The following is an 18240-nucleotide window of genomic DNA, read 5'->3' as shown; positions in this document are numbered from 1 at the left end:
GAGGACACTTAGAGTTAATAACACATGAAGCCATTTCATTAAAAGGAAAGTTTTGTGAGGATACATTAACACAGGCCACCAACCAAAACACAAATCATTTCATCCCTTGGATATTAGGAAGCAAAATGAATTAGGGGCCCAAAGCCATTTTTAAAAGAATCTTTGTTATCCTCAGGTCGTCTGACTGTCTTTGCATTTAACAGTCTGCATAAAGGGCCTTGGGGTTCAGAGTTTCTAGCACTTGTTTTTCTCAGAGATGGAGACGATGCAGCACGGGCCCTGGTTGTAGCATCTTATGAGGCCTGCTTCTGGTTCCGCTCCTCACTCCCTGGGTCATTTTGGGCTCCAAGCCTCTGTTATCAGGCATATAAAGTGGCAGGGCTTGGTGAAAATGGTAGGTAAACATGTCCGGCACCCGATAGGTGCTACTTAATGGTACGTCATCTCTGTAAGTCCAAGGAGGTTATCATAGTTAATGCTAGCTGTCACTCTTGACTCGCACAACAGGCATAAAACAGTGTTTGGTTCCGAGGTGGAGGAGTTTGAATCGTTAAAAAGTCGCCTCAAGTTTGAAGTGGAGCGGGATGCGTTTGATCTGTGCTAAAGGAATCAGGGGCAGCCTGACATGTTGTTTCCAAGCCAGCTGTGTGTACGTGAGCATTTGTTTCAGAGTTCTGGCTGCATTCACATCACCGGCTTTCTCTGTAGGGTCTGATCCTTGCAGAGGTGCATAGCATCCATCAGGTATCTCCCACGAGGTCCCCTCCTAAAACAGCACTCCCACCCAGAACCTTGGTGCTGTGTGACAGGAGCTGTATAAATGCCGGGCTGACCTGCAGCCTGCAGAGAGGGGTACCCGGCTCATCCTGAGTCAGAAGCCCGTACCGCTTCCCAGGTTTTGTTTTAGTGTTTGCAAACCCACCCGAGAAGGTCATTTACTGAACTCTGCTGTGTCTGTTGACAGTTTTTTGGAAGCAAAGGGGATACTTTAGTGCCCAACCTACAGACTGTGCATTATGTTTGTGTTTCCTCGCCTGCCTAGCATTTGACAATTAATTAGGCATGGTAATTACCTGCTTTAATTTCATGATTGCACATCCTATAATTGCCCCTGATTCTGTAATAGGGAAGTTCATGTACACAAAGGCAGATGGCGACGAAGGTGATGGGTTACAGTGTTAACAGCTGCCGTTGCTTACTGCCTGCCAGGCATGGCCTCTCACAGCCACCCAGCAAGATTTGTAGTGTCCCCATTTTACAGTTTGAGAAGCTGAGTCTTGAGGTGGAGTATCACCCCCAGGGGCACAGCTAGCAAAGGGAAGAGCTGGGATTTGAACCCAGGCCTCTCTCCCTGCACAGCCCATGCCCTTTCACTGTGCCATTCTGCCTCTTGCAGGATAGGCCTCAGGCACGCCTTGCAACATGCTGCTGCTAAAAGGCCTGTGCCTGGGCTTGCAGACCCTTACAGCGGGACTTCAGCCCACTTAAAACAAGCTTTTAAATCTTCATTCTCCCTCCCCCTGTCTCTCTCTCCCCTGTTTCCTCTCTCCTCTCTCCCTCCATCTCTCTCTCTCTGTACATAGGTATAGATAGATAGACTCTATAGACATAGACATCTGTACAGATAGGTGTGTTTCGGGACGTCCAGCACTTGACGGTTAGCTGTGTTAGCAGATGTAAAGAATGTCGTCCTGCACACAATCGCTCTGTTCTCCTCCTCCCCTTAAGAAGTAGCCCCCAGCACTCTCCACATTTTCCAAATGGAGAATTGAGGCCTCAAGAGATGGGTTAACTTACCCAGGGCCACTTGACTAGCAAGAGGTGGAGCTGGAATTTGAACCCAGGTCTGCTTGAGGCCAGAGTCCAGTCTGGACCCCTCTGCACGTTGACACCTGACTGTGTCAGGTCCACTGGATGCTCACCCGCCACAGTAGAGCTTAGATGTCCTAGGGCCACAAATTAGGATAAAGCACACTCTCCTGAGGATATGAAGGCATGGCTTTTTTTTGCTTTTGCTTTTAAATCTAGGTTTAATATGAATATCATCAAGTGCATACATCTACTAATTTTTACTTCTGTATATACCTGTGTAAGCACTTCCCAGAAGGAGATAAAGGGCATTTCCAGCACCCAGAAGGCTCTTTGCCCTTTTGTGCTCTGTGTAAGAATCCTTGCCTACCCCCCAGATCGTGAAGATATTCTCCTATATTGTCTCCTGGTAGCTTCACGATTTTACCTTTCACATTTAGATCTATGATCCCAAAAGAAATGAGTGCAGAAACCATGCACATGAATGCCCATAGCTGCCTTACCCGTAACAGCCCCAACTGGAAACAACCCAAGTGCCCATCCCATCAGAACAGGTAAATAAGTTGTGGCACATTCGTATGGTGGAACACTGTGCAGCAGAGAACAAGAACAAATGAGTGCTGTACGCAGCAACATGGAGACATCTGACACACAGAATATGGAGCGAAGGAGACCAGACACAAGGAGCACACTCTGTATGAGTCCACTTAGATGAAGTTCAGAAACAAGCCAGAGAAACCAGGCGGGGAGCTCAGCAGAGCAAGGGCGTGGTCTTGACTGGTGAGGGGCGTGAGGGAGCTGATGGCAATGTTCTGGCAGATGTGCTTAATCTTCTAAATAAAAGCGTTTCCTGGAGGCCCTGTCTACACAAGAGTTTGTTTTGGATTAAGTTCATTGATGGACTGAGGCTTTGCCTTCTCCCCACCCTTAACCTCTCCTGACCCTGGTGTTATTATAGGCATTCCTGGGGTAATTCTTCCCAGTGGAAAAGAAACCTCAAGATTCGAACTTCCTCTTAAAACAGAGAAGAGAAGGTTTGCCCTGATTGCTGATTACAGATATTACCTTCCTGTTTTATTTTTCTTTTGCTGAGTCGAGGAGATTGGACCTGAAGTGGCTTTTATTGCTTGTTTTAAAAGGGAACTTGGTTTTGTTGGAAGAGGTCAACTCTTTTTATTCCTCCAAGGAATTATCATCTTTATGGCTCAAGCAGAAGGAGTTGGAGCCTATCAAACTCAATTTGGGGGGGGGGGGCTTTAAAGTAAAAAAAACCCAACAATTTTGGGCATAAGCTCTTTCAATTCTTCAGTGAAATAAGTGAACAATTTGGTTAAGTATAATTCACGAACAATTTAATTTGCGGAGAAAGTTTCCCAATTTTGGATGCTAAAAGCATTGCTGTTAAGGATGGACCGTTCAAGTAATTTGGGGCGATTTTAATGGCATTAGATTTCTGAAGAGAGAGGCGTAAATGAGGTGCTATTGGAGCATCTGGTACCAAGGAGACCCTTCTGAGGACACGCGATCTGCCCAGAAAAGGGGCATTTGGGCCTCAGAGGAGTTGAGCAAGGACCCTGCCTCGGAGCTGCTGTTCCCTGCTGCCAGCATTGCTGGCTTGGGGTTCCTGGGCCTTCAGGACCTCAGTTACTGCAGCAGTGGGCTGTGATAGAAAGCGCCGGGCCTTAGACCTCAGGCAGACCTGGGTTCACATCCTTTCTCTCCCCGCTTGCTCCAGGCAAGTGACCTACCCTCTCTGAGCCCATGTCTTCATCTGTGGAAGGGGCAGCTCACGCAACCTGCCTTGGAGATGAACATGACGATGAAAGGAGACACAAGTGGAGAGCCTGGCATGGTACCCAGCACACAGTAGGTGCTTCAGGAACGGAGAATGTTAGTGTTCCTATATTTTATTGGAGTTCTGGAAAATATCATCTTACTCTCTCGGGACTGGCAGTGGGCAACTCCACTCTTCTGAATTTCTCCTGGAGCTTCATGACTTGGACTGCTAACTGGAGTGATCAGGGTTTGATCAACATCCAGACAGCAGCAGAAACTGAGAACAGAGGTGCTTGACCTGGAGTCTGTGGTTGGTCTCCACGGGCTCCAGACTATCCCCTCTCCCCTCATTATCAAATGGCCTCCAGATGTCACAGAAGCTGGTGTCAGAAATGCCCCTTGGCCACCTTTCACCTTTGAGAGGCCCTCAGTCTAATGCTACTGGCAGAGGCGGGAATGTGGCCATTCACTGAACTTGATGGAAGCACCCAGAACCCTCTAGGCCCCCGGTTCCCCCGTGAGCGTCAGTTCTCACCCCCTGGTGTTCCCGGGAGGCTGCTGTCCTGGCTTAGCAGGTGACTCTCAGACAACTGAGCTTTGAAGAAGGAGGCTCCAGGGATGGGTCTGCGGTTGCCTTTCCCCATGAGTGTTACGTGCTCCTACGTCAAGCCTGAAGTCCTGGGAACACCTCGGTCTGCCCAGAGAAATGGGAGTGGAGCGTGGATGGGAAGAGGCCCGTGAAGTATTTGGAGTTTATAAATCACCTGAGGACTCAGAGGACCGGGACTTCAGGGCTGTAAAGAGACCTGGAGACAGACCATCTGGTCCCACCCTGCATTTTACTCGCTAGGAAGCGAGACCCGGAAGAAGCAGGGCCACTCCCAGGAGCACACGCGGTGGCCGGGAGGGGCCACATCATCCAGTCTCAGCGGCAGAGCAGCTTTCATGCACTGCTGAGAAATAATATGTTTTGGGATTCATACTTGTGAAGATTTTTAGGGGAAAGTCCTTATAATTTGTATTTCTGTTTGAAGATTTCAACGACCCACAGCATAATTTGTTCTAAGCCTAGATCTATGACTCGGTGGTAATCTGCATACTTGTTCTTTACTAAGTAAAAATCCTGTAGTAGAGATCATAAAGCTAAGACAGATGTCACTTCAGTGGCAGTGCTTCTTAAGTTTGCAGAATTTCATGCTTTCAATGATGATAACAATAACAATAATAATAATCGCAGCAGTAGCAAACACTTATGGAGTGCCAGGCATTTTATGAATGCTTTCAAGCATCTTTTTTCTTTTTTTTTTTGGATTAAAACCGTTTCTCAGATGAGTAAACTGAGACTCAGAAAGAAGCAATTTGCCCAGCATCACATAACTGGTGGGTGGTGGAGGTGCTGAACTGCCGGGATGCTGCTGCAGCTCACGAGGCAGCTGTGAGTGCCTCACTGTGGCCCAGTCTCCATCAGTCGAACCCCTGGAGGGGATTCATGATAAAGCTGGTCACCAAGAGCAGAGACTTCCAAAGTCCAAATCTGTCATTTTCCAGTGGCAACCTAACCAATAAGGTTACATTTTTAATTGTTTATCAAACACTCACGTGGCATCTTCTATATGCCAGACCCTGTTGTAAGCCTATTTACGTGTGTGAACTCATTTAATCGTCCCAAGACTCTACGAAGGAGGTAATGTCATCCTCATTTCTCAAAGGAGGAAGCAGAGGGACAGAGAAGTTAAAGGACTTTCTCAGGGCACACAGCTCGTGTGCGGCAGAGCCGGGATTTGAATCAGGGAGTTTGGCTGCAGTCTGTGTTCTAACCATTTCCATGTGTTGCACCCCTAACCGATCCCATTATTGTGATGTCACATCCCCTCCGCTCCATCGCAAGGACCTTCCTCCCCTCCCTGCCCTGGTCATCATGATGCTCCCTTTCCCCAGGATGTTTACTCACATCCTCAGTCCAGGTGGCTCCCCCAAGCCGTTGGTCCAGTGGAGCCAGAACCTGGGCACACCTTATCAAGGTGGAGAATGTGGGATGGGGGGGTATTTGTCACACCAATCCTATGACTTGTAAAAGGAAGGGTTGGACTAAAGGTTTCTGAGGTCCTTTCTAATCCCCTCATTCTGAAGTTCTGGCTTCTTGAATGCCTGCTGTCCCCCAAAGCCGGGGTACAACTAGGAGAAGGCTAGAAGGCCAAGGGATGCTGTTCCTAGGACAGGATATTTGTTCTGATCTGAACATTTTTTACAATGTTTTAAAGAAATGCAGGCAAATTGGCACCATCCTAGTTGTAAAGAAATTAAAGAATTGTAAAGAAAATGCAGGCAAATTGACAGCGGCGTCTTGGTTTGCCAGAGCAAGGAGTAGAGCCTGAAGTAAGATAACTGCAGTGACGCACGAGCCTTCCGAGCCCACAGAGGCTGCCCACGTACCTACCCCGGATCCAGTCGTTGGCATGAGCACCCTTCACAGGCAGTCGTTGAAGAGTTTGAACAGGGGAGATGAAAATGAATTGAGTGGGGAAAAATGGGAGGCCTGTTGTAGTGGTCCGTGCAGAGGTCGGGTGGCTCTGGAGGGAGATTTTGGAGGTGGGATTGGCAGGCCCCATTGTTCAGTACATGGATCTGGGGGTAAAGAACAGGACTGGTCCAAGTTGATGCCCAGATTTCTGGCTCAGGCAGCTCAGTGGTCCGTTCGCTGAAAGAGCAAGGTCCCGAGAGAAGGAGGAGCGCGTTTGCGCTGCAGATCGTGGGTTCGGATCTGCACACGATGAGTTTTAGGTGCCTGTGGGAAATCAAGTCTGGGTCTGGAGTTCATATCAGAGGTCCAGACTAGAGATATAGGTTTGGGGGTCATTGACCTAAAAATGAAATGCGCAGGCTGAGAGTGGATGCTTGTGTAGGGGAGAGGGGAACGCAGGTGAAACCTCTGCCTTTAAGGTGTGGGTAGAAGAGGAGGTGCCCATACGGAAAGCCAAGAAGGGGCCGGCGGAGAAGCAGAAGGGGACTCAAGGCTTTCACTAAGTGAAGCAATTGGCTATTGAATGTGTTGTGAAAAATGTAGAATCAGAATTTATCATACACGTTAGAGATGCCTATTTGTATCGTTATGTTAGAGGATTTTAAGATGTGTATTGACATTCACTGATTGCGGATTACAACAGCTATTTATCATTGGCGATTTTACTCTCTGGGCTGTTCTTAACTCACGTAATTTTTTAAAATGCATTGATCTCTCTCCCACTGTTTTCCCTTGCAGTGTAGTTGCTGTGTGTCCCTGGAAGGTCTTAGGACCTGTAAAAAGCTAATGAAACAGCTCTTATATTTTGTACACCCAGACTGTCCCCTCAGGAGTCACAACTTGATGAAAATAGAGAAGCTTTATGCCCCAGTTGCACTTATCCCATCTGGACGTGACCTTCCATCCAGTTGGACTGTTCTCTACTCTGGCTCCTTCTTCCCTCCCTAAATTGATTTCCATCTCCTCCAGATGGTGGTCTACATGATCCCCAGCATAGCTGCATTGCTTTTATGTCCAAATGTTCTCCACCCCACCTTGGGAGAAGGTCGTGTTAACCAGCTCCGTTTTATAGATGAGGAAATACACAGCCAGAGAGGAGGAGTGGCTTATCTGTCTGACACTTAAGTCTGTGCTTTACATCAGCAGTTCCCCTAATTGCCCACTGTCTTAGTCCATTCGAGCTGCTATAACAAACTGCTGTAGACGGGGCGGCATTTACTTCTCACAGTTCTGGAGGCTGGGAGGTCCAAGGTGAAGGTGCTGGCAGATTCAGCGTCTGGTGAGAACCTGGTTCGCAGATGGCCGTCTTCTCACTATCCTCACATGGCAGAAGGAGTGAGGGAGCTCTAATCCTCTTTATGAGGGCTCCACCCTCATGAGCTAATTACCTCCCAGAGGCCCCGGCTCTTAATACCATCCCATTGGGGGTTAGCATTTCTACATATGAATTTTGGAGGGACACAAACATTCAGACCATAACACCCCCCATCAGGATCACCAGGGAAGCTTTGGAACACTACAGATTCCCCCCAGATGGTTCGTGCAGCCCACCCAGGGGCTGGTAATATTTGGAAAGCACTGGCCCTCTCCACGCTAGAGCCTGGATATGTGGGTGGAAAAATAACACTAATGAGGACTTTGTGAGTATCTAGATCAGAGGTCAGTAAAGTTTTTTTGTAAAAGGCCAGAAAGTAAATATTTTCAGCTTTGCAGGCCATGTGGTCTCTGTTGCAGCCACTCAAGTCTGCATTGTATTGTGAAAGCAGCTATAAACAGTAGATAAACAAATAATGTGGCTGGATTTGGCCCACAGGCCATAGTTTGCCTCCCCTGATCTAGATAATTAGCCTTGTGAGTGATGCTCAGATAGGCAATTGAACTTGCCATCTCCAGGGGTGTTTGGACTTGTGTAAGAACATGCTACAAGCAGATACAGTCCATCTGAGATGTATCAGATTGGAATTGCATTCAGCCACTAGTACAAAGACTGCTAAAACATTAGGTTGAAAAAATTAGAGATGAATATTTCTCTTTTGTTAAAAAAAAAAGTTTTGAGTAGATAGTCTAGTAATTGGTGTGGTAGCTTCATAATGTCGTCAGAGACCCATGGTCCTTCTGTCTTTCTGCTTCCATTCTCAAGATCACCTCATGATCATAAAATGACTGCTAGAGCTCTAGTCATCACATCTATGTTTGAGAAAGAAAAAGGCAGGGAGAAGAGTAAAAAGACACTTGTTGGCTGAGTCAGCTCTCTCTTAAGAGCTTTCTTTAGACTCCCCAAACAATGATTTTCGCTTATATCTCATTAGCCACTCTTATCTGCAAGGGTGACAGAGAAATATAGTTTAATTTTTTTTCTGAGCACGTTGCTATCCCCAGAAATATTGGGGGAAAATGGATACTAGGTAGGCAACTAGCTCTTGCTGTCACTTGGGAGAACTCAAAAGAATGCCCCCAAAGTGCTGCATTAAAGGCCCTGAGCTCTGCTGGGCTTCTTTGCTAACTGATTGATCATGTCTCAGTCTGTGGAGACTGTGAAACCTTAAGTCCCAGTTCCCCATAACTACCCAGGCCCTTCCAGATGCTTTGGAGTCTAATGTACACTTCGCCCTTACAAATCAAGTCCCTGCATAATTGTGATAACAGTCCTGTCAGTCATCATCCCATGGCTTGGACACCCTGTGCCAAGAAACCATGGAGACATACCTTTTCCTCTTTGGGCAGCTTTGGCTGCTAAAAAGTTCTTCCCTACTGATATCTCTCTTCCTCTGGTTTCTATCTGCTGGAAGTCTGCTTCCTGGAACTACCCAGAACACATCATCTTGATCTTTCCTCTTCTTCATTACAGCCTTGCCAGAAATTCGGAGATCTCCACCCTCTTCACCCTGAGGCTTCTCAGGTTATTATCCTACAATGTCTTCCACCTTTCTTCTGATAATTTGGTTGTAAATCATCTCCTAGGGCCTAGTGTTTCTCAAACTTTAAAGTGTGTGTGGACCACTTGGGGTTCTTGTTAAAATGCAGATTCTGAGTCAGTACATCTAGAGTGGAGTCCGAGATGCTGTATTTCTCACATCTTCCCACATGATGCTGACACTGCTGGTCCACAGACCACACTTTGAGTAGCAAGTGATCTGGGCCTTTCTGAACATATTTCAGTTTGTCTTTTAACAGGTGGCATCCAAAACCTAACTAAGTTGGTCTGGCCGATTTAGAAGAGCAAGACTTTCAATTCCTTGATTCTAGAAGTTATCATATACCTTTTAATGAGGTCTGGAGATTACATGGGGTTTTTTGGTGGCTCTTCCATATTATTCACTTAGCTCTTTGTCCCACAGCCACTGCTGTGCTGTGCCTCCGCATCTTATACTTACAGTGTTGGGTTTTGGGGGGATTTTGTGGCAGGACCTGACACTGAGCTTTTTGAATTTCGTTATGTTGGGTTAGACTTGTCCCTCAAGCCAGTTGAGATCACGTGATATCTGTCATCCAGATGTTTACTGTCTCTCTTAGCCTGGGCACTTCTGACAAACTTGATAGGCCTCTGTTTCTCCTTCTAATTACACTGAAACGTCTCTCCATTAATTGGAATTCTTTGGTTTCAGTCCGCCTTCCTCTGTGTTATTCACAAGAATATTGTGAGAGACCCTGATGCTCTCCTCACAAAAGTTCAAATGTAGAATGTCTGCATCTGGGCATGCTGGTGGTTTTCATGTGGAGGCAGAATTTATCACTCATACTACAGATGCCTATTTTTATGGTCAAAGAAGTTTTTAAGATGTGTATTGGCATTCACTGATTGCAATTACAGTAGCTATTTATCATCAGAGACTTTACTCTCTGGGCTGTTCTTAACTCATATAATTTTTAAAAATGCATTGATCTCTCTTCCACTTCTGTTTCCCCTTGTGGTGTAGCTGCTGTGTCCCTGGAATGTGTTGGGGCCTGTAAAAAGCTGATGACACATCCCTTACATTTTATACCCTCAGTGTTCTCTTTCGAGTCACAATTTGATGAAAATAGAGAAGTTCTATGCCCTAGTTGTGCTTATCCCGTCTGGACGTGACCTTCCATCCAGTTGGGCTATTCTCAACTCTGGCCTCCCCCCTTCTTTTCCAAGTTGATTTCCACCTCCTCTGTGTGGTGGTCTGCATGTCCCAGGCACAGCTGCGTTGCTTGTATGTCCGAATGTTCTCCACCCCACCTTGGGAGGAGTTTCCGTCAATCAGCTCCATTTTATAGACAAGGAAATGCACAACCAGAGAGGATGAAAGGACTCTCACCAGCAGCTTGTCATTGCTACAATATGCATGTGACAAAAGTATGAAGAATGCATCTCTGAGCTTAATTGGACTGTTGATCTCTGCTGATATTGGGAAAATGATGTATAGGGTGTTGTTTCCTTAACTCGCCTGATTGAGTCATTCTTTCATGGAGCCATCTGTGCCCTCAGTCCCGCCGAGTCCCTGCTCTGAGCTAGGCCCTGGGCATCTAACAGCATGGGAGACAGATGTGGCCCCTGCTCTCGCAGAGCTGGTTTTCATGGGTGGAGCGTTGCCAAAATCCCATCCCTTTGTAATGAGAGTTTTAAGAGCAGTTCACATTTTCTTTCTCTTTCCTTTTCTTGACAGGTTTACATCCGGATAAAGGATGACGAATGGAACGTCTATCGGCGGTACACAGAGTTCAGGAGTTTGCACCACAAGCTACAGAACAAATACCCTCAAGTCAGGGCCTACAACTTCCCGCCCAAAAAGGCCATTGGAAACAAGGTACTGTCACCATGGGGAGCAGGCAGCTCGCTCACTAGTGCCGCCATCGAGGCAGATTGATGCTGCTGCTTCTTCAGTTTAGGATTTAAACGCACAACTCAAAAGCTGGCTAGTATAAGAAAAAGCAGAAAAAGAGAAAACAGTCACCTGAATTCCGCCACCTAAAGACACTCACATTGTGTTTTGCTTGTGTACGTCCTCTCATTTCTCTAGGGCAGGGGTTGGCAAATGTGTTCTGTAAAGAGCCAGAGAGTAAAGATGTTTGGCTTCGTGGCCCATACCATCTCAGCTGACAGTACTCAGCTCTGCCGTCGTAGCGGGAAAGCAGCCACAGACAGCACGGACACTAATGGCTGTGGCTGTGTGCCAATAAAACTTTATTTACAAGAATAGGTGGCAGCTGGATGTGGCCTGTGGGTCATAGTTTGTCGACCCTTGTTCTGAACCAAAAAAGTGTTTTCTAGTTTTTCTCCATAGTTGTCATGATATTTCTTTGGACTTATGAATGTGGAGTTTTTTCCCAAGAAAGTTTCTGAGAGGAGCTTTCTTTATTATAGAGTTACTGCCCTCATGAAGGTTAATAATTTATAATGACATAACTTACTTCTGTGTATTCGTGCAGGTACCCTTGAGAAAGGAGGCACTAGCCCTCTGTACGCTTCTTGGTTGATTAGTTTTCATTCATTCAGCAAGCATTTATTGAGTGCCTATTATATGTCACGATGCGAGGGGCAGGAGCCCAGCCCTGGAGAAGACAGGCCTGGGCCCGGCGAAGGGCCCTGTTGAATTGTCTGCTTCAGCCTGTTGGCATCATTTTGTCATCCATCCTGTTTGCTTAGAGCAGCAGTTCTCCATCTTGGCTGCACTTTGGATCACTTGGGGAGCTTTAAAAACTCCTGAGACCTGCCCACCTCCACCCCCTATTCTGATTTAATTGGCCAGGAGAGAGGCCTGGGCCCTGAGGGATTTAAAAGCTCTCCAGGTGATTCCAATAGCAGCAAGCTGGCGAACCCCTGGCTTCGAGTCAAGTAGGAGACGCTTCAACAATTGCAGTATATTAACTGTCCTGGCAGGGACTCTTCAATCAGATGAGGTCGTCATCACCCTTCTCAGGACATGGGAGAACTTGGACCTGGTGTAAGGGGGGGTCCCTCTACTGTGTGGTTCTCAAAGTGTGGCCTCTGACCGGCGGCATCTGTGTCACGTGGAGCTTGTTAGAAATACAGGTTCTCAGGCTCCACCCCAGACCTACTGAAAAATAAGCCCTGGGGCTGGGGCCCTGTACTCTGGCTTAACAGGCTCTCTGAGGGGTGCTGATGCACAGCAAGTGTGGGAACCACGGCTCTATCGTATTGACAGAGCCCTGTGGCAAACTCCATATGTGATGAATTTCCTGGTTTCTCATCTGAAGAGGCGCCTTGCTGGGATTTCCTTCTATCTTTATCATAGAAACCAGAGCAAGAGTTTCCATAACCCACTCCAACACTTGGGAATTCCAGGGGGAAAACTGTCACTGACTGTTCTGTTTACATGCTTATAAATTTCTGTGTTTAAACCAGATTAGAAATCTGATCACGTCAGGGTCCGTTGGATCTTAATTTAAACAGTTATAAAGCAAGTTTATCTCGGGTCCAGAATAAATCTGTTATTCCATTTTTTCTGTTGAAGAAAAGTGGAGTTGAGTCCATAAAAAGGAAGACTTAGAAATTCTACATTTGTTCATAGCAAAGAGTACAATAATTCTTATGAAAAGAGGGGGAAAATTATATTCTAATTTAATCTAATGACTTGCAGCCTCATACAAATCTTGAGACCCATCCAGAATGTTTTAAGACCTTAAAATGTCATAAAACAGAATTCTGCCTAACCAACATATTATGATTATAAGATATTCTCATTTGCAGAAAGCATCACACTGAAGCGGTCCTTCCATGACAGCTTCTTCAGGGAACTCAGCCTGGCTGTTTCTTGCTAAGGGAAGTTAGCACAAGGCTGAACTGGGGACATTCAGATGGTGAAATATCTTGCATTGTGTGTTTGCTTCCTATGGCTGCTGCGACAAATCACCACACATAGTGATCTAAAACAGCACACACTTATCTACAATTCTGGAGGTCAGAAGTACAAAATCAGTCTCATTGGACTAAAATCAAGGTGTCAGAGGGCTGGTTCCTTCTGGAGGCTCCAGAGGAGAATCCTTTCCTTGCCTCTTCCAACTTCTAGAGGCCGCTCACGTTCTTAGCTTGTGGCCCCCTCTGTCTTCAAAGCCAAGCTGTCACGTGACTGACCTCTGCTTCTGGCAGCATAGTCACATCTCCTCCTCTGACTCCTTTTCCTCTTACAAGGATCCTTGTGATCGTGGTCTCAGAGATCCTTAACTTAATCACATCTGCAGAGTCCCTTTTGCCATGTAAGGTGAGATACTGTCAGGTTAGGGGATTAGGACGTGGACATCTTTGGGGACCACGCGTTGCTGAGTGCTCTCTCTGCAGCCCAAAGCAACTCCCTCCCCACCTTGTAATTCCTCAAGCTTATGGTTCTGCAAAACTTATTTCAGACAAGACAAACCTACAAAGAACACCACCAACCCTAGGAAGACTGGATGGCTCAGGCTTAGTGAGATGAAGCTCAGGCCTGAGCAGTGGGGTGGGTGGGCTCCGGAGTGAAGTAATTCAGAAAGAGAGTGAAGCCATCCTAAGACTCTCCTGTGCCAGGAGCAGGGGCTGTGAGTGAGTTTCCCCTCTGCCCTGCTCCGAGTTCTCCCATCCTTGTGAATCCTGGGGCGGACTTTTAGTGACAGTGGACTTTTTGCCTGTGAAATCTGTGTCAATAGGGCAGTGTTTCTCCCCGCCACCTTCCCCTAATGCAACCCTGTGTGCACGTAAATGAGTTTGGGAATTAAAGGTACCATCTTGGTGTGGCTGGCCCCCATTGATGACTGGCTTGTACAAATGCAGCGGCCGGCTGGTTCTTTACTAGAGTTTTGATCGTGCTCCCCATGGTCAGGGTGCACCTGACAGTTTCCTCTGTTGCTCAGGAATCTGACCGCTCATGAGCCCTCATGGGGCCTCGGCCTCTTGTCTGTCCTGTGCTGGGCAGTGATTGTCCTTCGAGTCCCTCTCCCCCTGCGTTTGGCTGACTAAGACATACCCACTTCCCTTAAGTACTCTTTGGCTGCTGCCCAGGACAGATCTGAGGGTCCATCTGATTTTCAAGGGCAGATTGAGTCAGCATACAGGACTTCACCACCCAGCAGAGGCTACTGATGAACTCTGTTAAGAGACGGAGCTTATACTGGCTCCAGCGGGGCCTAGGACCTCAAGATACCTGCTTTGATACCCTGAGGGCAAAATTTGTAGAGAGCTTTGATTCTAAATTGGCCCAGAAAAATGAACCACCTCAGAATCTCTTCTCGATTGAGCCACTTCAAGAATGTCTCACTTGCCACTTGCACCGTTAAGGCGTACAGACCCGACATCTTTGAGTGGATCAAGGTCCCCGTACCTTGCCGCTCTAGGCCTCGCACCTGATCAGTGATTGCCTCTAGAATCCACAGACGTGGACAGTATTCAAGGAAATATTAAACATAGTTTAGCTTTTTAAATTCATCAGATGAGTATCTTTCTAGCCTGAATTTCTAGATAATTCCCCAATGATGGCACCACTGTTGATTATCTGGTAGTTTTAGAATTAAAACGTGATCTTAACCTGAGTTTGAACTTTTTTTAATTGATAAAATTAGCACATTACATAGTTTGTGGATGCAAGATGTGTCTTTCCCAGAGAATTTCTTTGGCCTCAGTATGCCGTGCATGTATTTGATGGTAAATGCACCGGACGCCCAAAGCACTCGCTAGAGATATCCGTGCCTTCACATGCCACATCAAGCCCAAGTCATATTAAAATAGTTTCCTGGGGCCGGCCCCGTGGCTTAGCGGTTAAGTGCACGCGCTCCGCTACTGGCGGATCCCGGGTGCGCACCGACACACCGCTTGTCCGGCCATGCTGAGGCCGCGTCCCACAGACAGCAACTAGAAGGGTGTGCAGCTATGACATACAACTATCTACTGGGGCTTTGGGGAAAAAGAGGAGGAAGATTGGCAATAGATGTTAGCTCAGGGCCGGTCTTCCTCAGCAAAAAGAGGAGGATTAGCACGGATGTTAGCTCAGGGCTGATCTTCCTCACACACACACAAAAAAGAGGTAAAATAGTTTCCTGAATATCAGTCCACCACTCCATGAAGTTTATTCCTCTGTAGCTGAGTCAAGCCACAATAGGTGTATATAGAGTTACCTGTTAACTTTGGAATATTGCAGCCGTGGGGCTTGTATCAGTTGAGATAGTCTTGGTTAGGCTGAGGTAACAAACAACTCCATGATCTTGGCAGCCCAAGCCAACCAAGATGTCTGTTTGGCTCATATTCCGTGTCCACCGTGGGTTGGCTGGGAGCTCTGCTCATCACAGCATCAGGGGTCCAGCTGCTAGAGGCTCCTCTCTGTGTGTAGCCACAATTGTGGCAGCAGGGGCAGGGGACAGAGACAAATCAGACACTGGCTCTTAAGCTTCTGCCCAGAAGTGATACGTGTCAGTTCCACTCATTTCATTAGCCAAAGCGGGTTACGTGGCCGTGCGTAATGCCATGGGGGCAAAGGAGTCCACTCCTACCATGTGCCCAGAAGGAGGACCAGAATCTTTACAATCAGCTCCTGTGACCCCCAGGAGCTGATTCTTCAGCCACATCACTGCGCAGGATTGAGATAATAAGAGAGCACAGCTCCACCAATCTGAAGCTGGGCTGCCAAGTCCTGTGGTCTCTCTCCTTTCAAATAGTCCCCGTTCAGCTGCTTCCCTCCGTCTCTGCTTACGTTATCCTAACCCAAGCCACTGCCACCTCTGGCATGGGCAGTTGCAGTGCCTGCCCTTTTCCTCTCTTGCTGCCTACAGTCTATTTCCCACACTGTAGCCACAGCAAGGTTTGTGCGAAAAGAATCAGAGTATGTCACTGTCGATTAAAACCCGCCAGTGGCACCCATGGCAGTTAAATTCAGGGCCCTGACTATGACCTTTGAGGTGTCCTCTGACCTGTCCCTCACCCCCTCCCCTCCCTCATCTCGTGCCCGACCCCTCTGCCCCCACACCCAGCTGTGCTGACCTCCTGGGACTTCACACTGTTCTCACCTCCTGGCCTTTGCACTTGCTGTTCCCTCTGCCTGGAATGGCTTTTCTCCATCTCTGCATGGACAGCTCCTTCAACTCATCAGGTCTCAGCTCAAATCCCATCTCCTCAGCGAGAGGCCTTTCCTGACCCCCCTCGTTAATGCCACCCCTTCAGTCCCTCTCTAGTCCATTACTCTGTTTCAATTTCCTCCTCGCACATACCGTTAATTGGAATGATGTATTTGTGTGCGTGAGTATCATCTGTCTCTGCACTGGCGTGGAGGCTCATGGCACAGGGCCTGGGTCTGTTTCTGTCCACTGCTCTCTCCCCAGCTCCTAGAATAGCACCTGACGCCCCAGAGATGCTCATGGCCTGAATTAATGAATAAATGAACAGAAATTAAATGGAAAACTTTCCGTTTTATTTTCTTCTTCACTTCACTGGGTCTCAGCAAAAATTCAAAAAATCTGAATTCCAGAAGTGAGTGGAATAACTTTCAGGGTGACTTGGAAGGTTGTTCTCACTTCGCTTTGAGTGGATATTTTTGCAGAATGAGCAAGAGGCTGGCAAGTCTTCGGAGACAGGAAAGATGCCTCTCGAACGATCTGAGGGAGTGGCCTGGCCAGCTTTGCTGGCATGGGGGCTTAAGCAAAAGATTCGTTTTTGATGATGCTACTAAAAGTCTACATTATTGCTCAGCGAGCAAATGAGAATTGAGAGACTGTCATTCCTTCTTAGGATAATGGAGTCGGTCTCTGCAAGTTCATTTGGCATTAAGGCAAGGCAAATCGCTTTCCTCTGAGCTGCAGATAATTCAACTTGTTGGAGAAATTATGCATTAAAATCCTTATTAAAAACACATACACCAGTGTGTGGTGGAGGAACCGCCTGGCACTCACTGAGCCGTGGAAAGCGCCTCTGCAGCTCCCTGAGAGGTGCAGATTTAGATGCAGCCCTGGGGTCGGCAGGACCCTGGCGGAGGGTAGATACAACGGTGGGAATGAGTGGGCATCTGGAAGAATGTGGAAGCTGGCCACTTCCTCCATTTGGCAAACACGTCCAGAATGCAGGGGCGTCGTGCTAGGTGTAGGGAGACGAAGATGGTTTGAAGTCCGGTCTCTGCCTTCATGAAGCTCACAGTTTTATAGGGAGAAAGACGAGTCAGTCAGTGCTCACTGAGGAGTCCTGTGAGCTAGAGGAGGGTCCCTCCTGCGCTCTGGAGAAGAGTGACGGGGGGAGGCGAAGCTGCTTCCTGCAGGAGGTGAAGTGCTCGCAGGGCCAGCAGGAACCCCAGGGATAAATCTCCCAAGTAAGAAAGCGGGGTCAGTTCAGGGGATATCTTTTCCTTCTGGGCACACCCGTTTCTTGTGTACATCTTGTATCAGCTTCCTGTTGCTGCCATAAGAAATGACCACACACCTGGTGGCTTTAAACAGCACGCATTTATTATCTTATAGTTCAGTAGGTTGGAAGTTGACACAGGTCTCACTGGGTTAAGTCACGGTGTCAGCAGGGCTGCATTTCTTTCTCAAGGCTCTAAGGGAGAATCCGTTTCCTTGCCTTTTCCAGCTTTTAGAGGCTTCCTCCAGTGGCCCCTTCCTCTGTCTTCAGTGCTGCATCTCTGTGACCGTTCTTCCGTAGTCACCTCTGCCACATAAAGTAACATATCACAGGGGATTATGGCATGGACATCTTTTGGGGGGCCATTATTCTGCCTGCCTCACCCCTTTCTTTCCTTGCCTGGGGTAGAGAACTATTCCAGTTATCTCACTTTACAAGTGGGAAACGGGCACAGGGAGGTGAAGTGACTTGTCCGAGGCCACCTCGCTGGGCAGTGTCAAGGCTGAGATGTGGGCTCAGGCAGACGGTCTGCAGAGCCCTGGCCGCACTCTCTCATACAAGATCTGCCGCAGAGCACCTTGGAGAACGGGTGAACCTGGATCATTTAGCCGTCGCCCAGCTGGTGGACATTTACAGTGACTCCACAAGTCAAGTCCTCAAGCCCCTGATGTAGAAATCAGGGAGCAGGTGAAGCGGGGGCTCTGGTGACCTCTTCTGTCTGCTGAACCATCTACCACTCACCCCCCCCCCCCACCTAGGGGCCATGTTTAGAGCTAGGAGCTGCTTTCCTCATAGCCGATCCGCGGGCTGATGAACTTTCCTGATAAACCTAAGTGTATGGAGAGGTAGTCATTCATTTGTT

General features: G+C 47.6%; 1 protein-coding gene across 2 annotated transcripts in view; it reads left to right on the top strand.

The window, feature by feature from the left end:
• The window catches only part of SNX29 (sorting nexin 29), a 522293-nt gene that overhangs the window by 416424 nt on the left and 87629 nt on the right, over positions 1-18240 (top strand). For both annotated transcript variants that reach the window (XM_058570031.1, XM_058570032.1), the window contains exon 19: positions 10738-10878. In XM_058570031.1, coding sequence (XP_058426014.1) covers positions 10738-10878 — 141 coding nt within the window. The remainder of the gene's footprint in view (positions 1-10737; positions 10879-18240) is intronic.

This window comes from Diceros bicornis, chromosome 26, assembly GCF_020826845.1.
Source record: "Diceros bicornis minor isolate mBicDic1 chromosome 26, mDicBic1.mat.cur, whole genome shotgun sequence".
In the NCBI taxonomy this organism is placed as follows: domain Eukaryota; kingdom Metazoa; phylum Chordata; class Mammalia; order Perissodactyla; family Rhinocerotidae; genus Diceros; species Diceros bicornis.
This window is presented reverse-complemented; position numbering and strand designations above follow the sequence as displayed.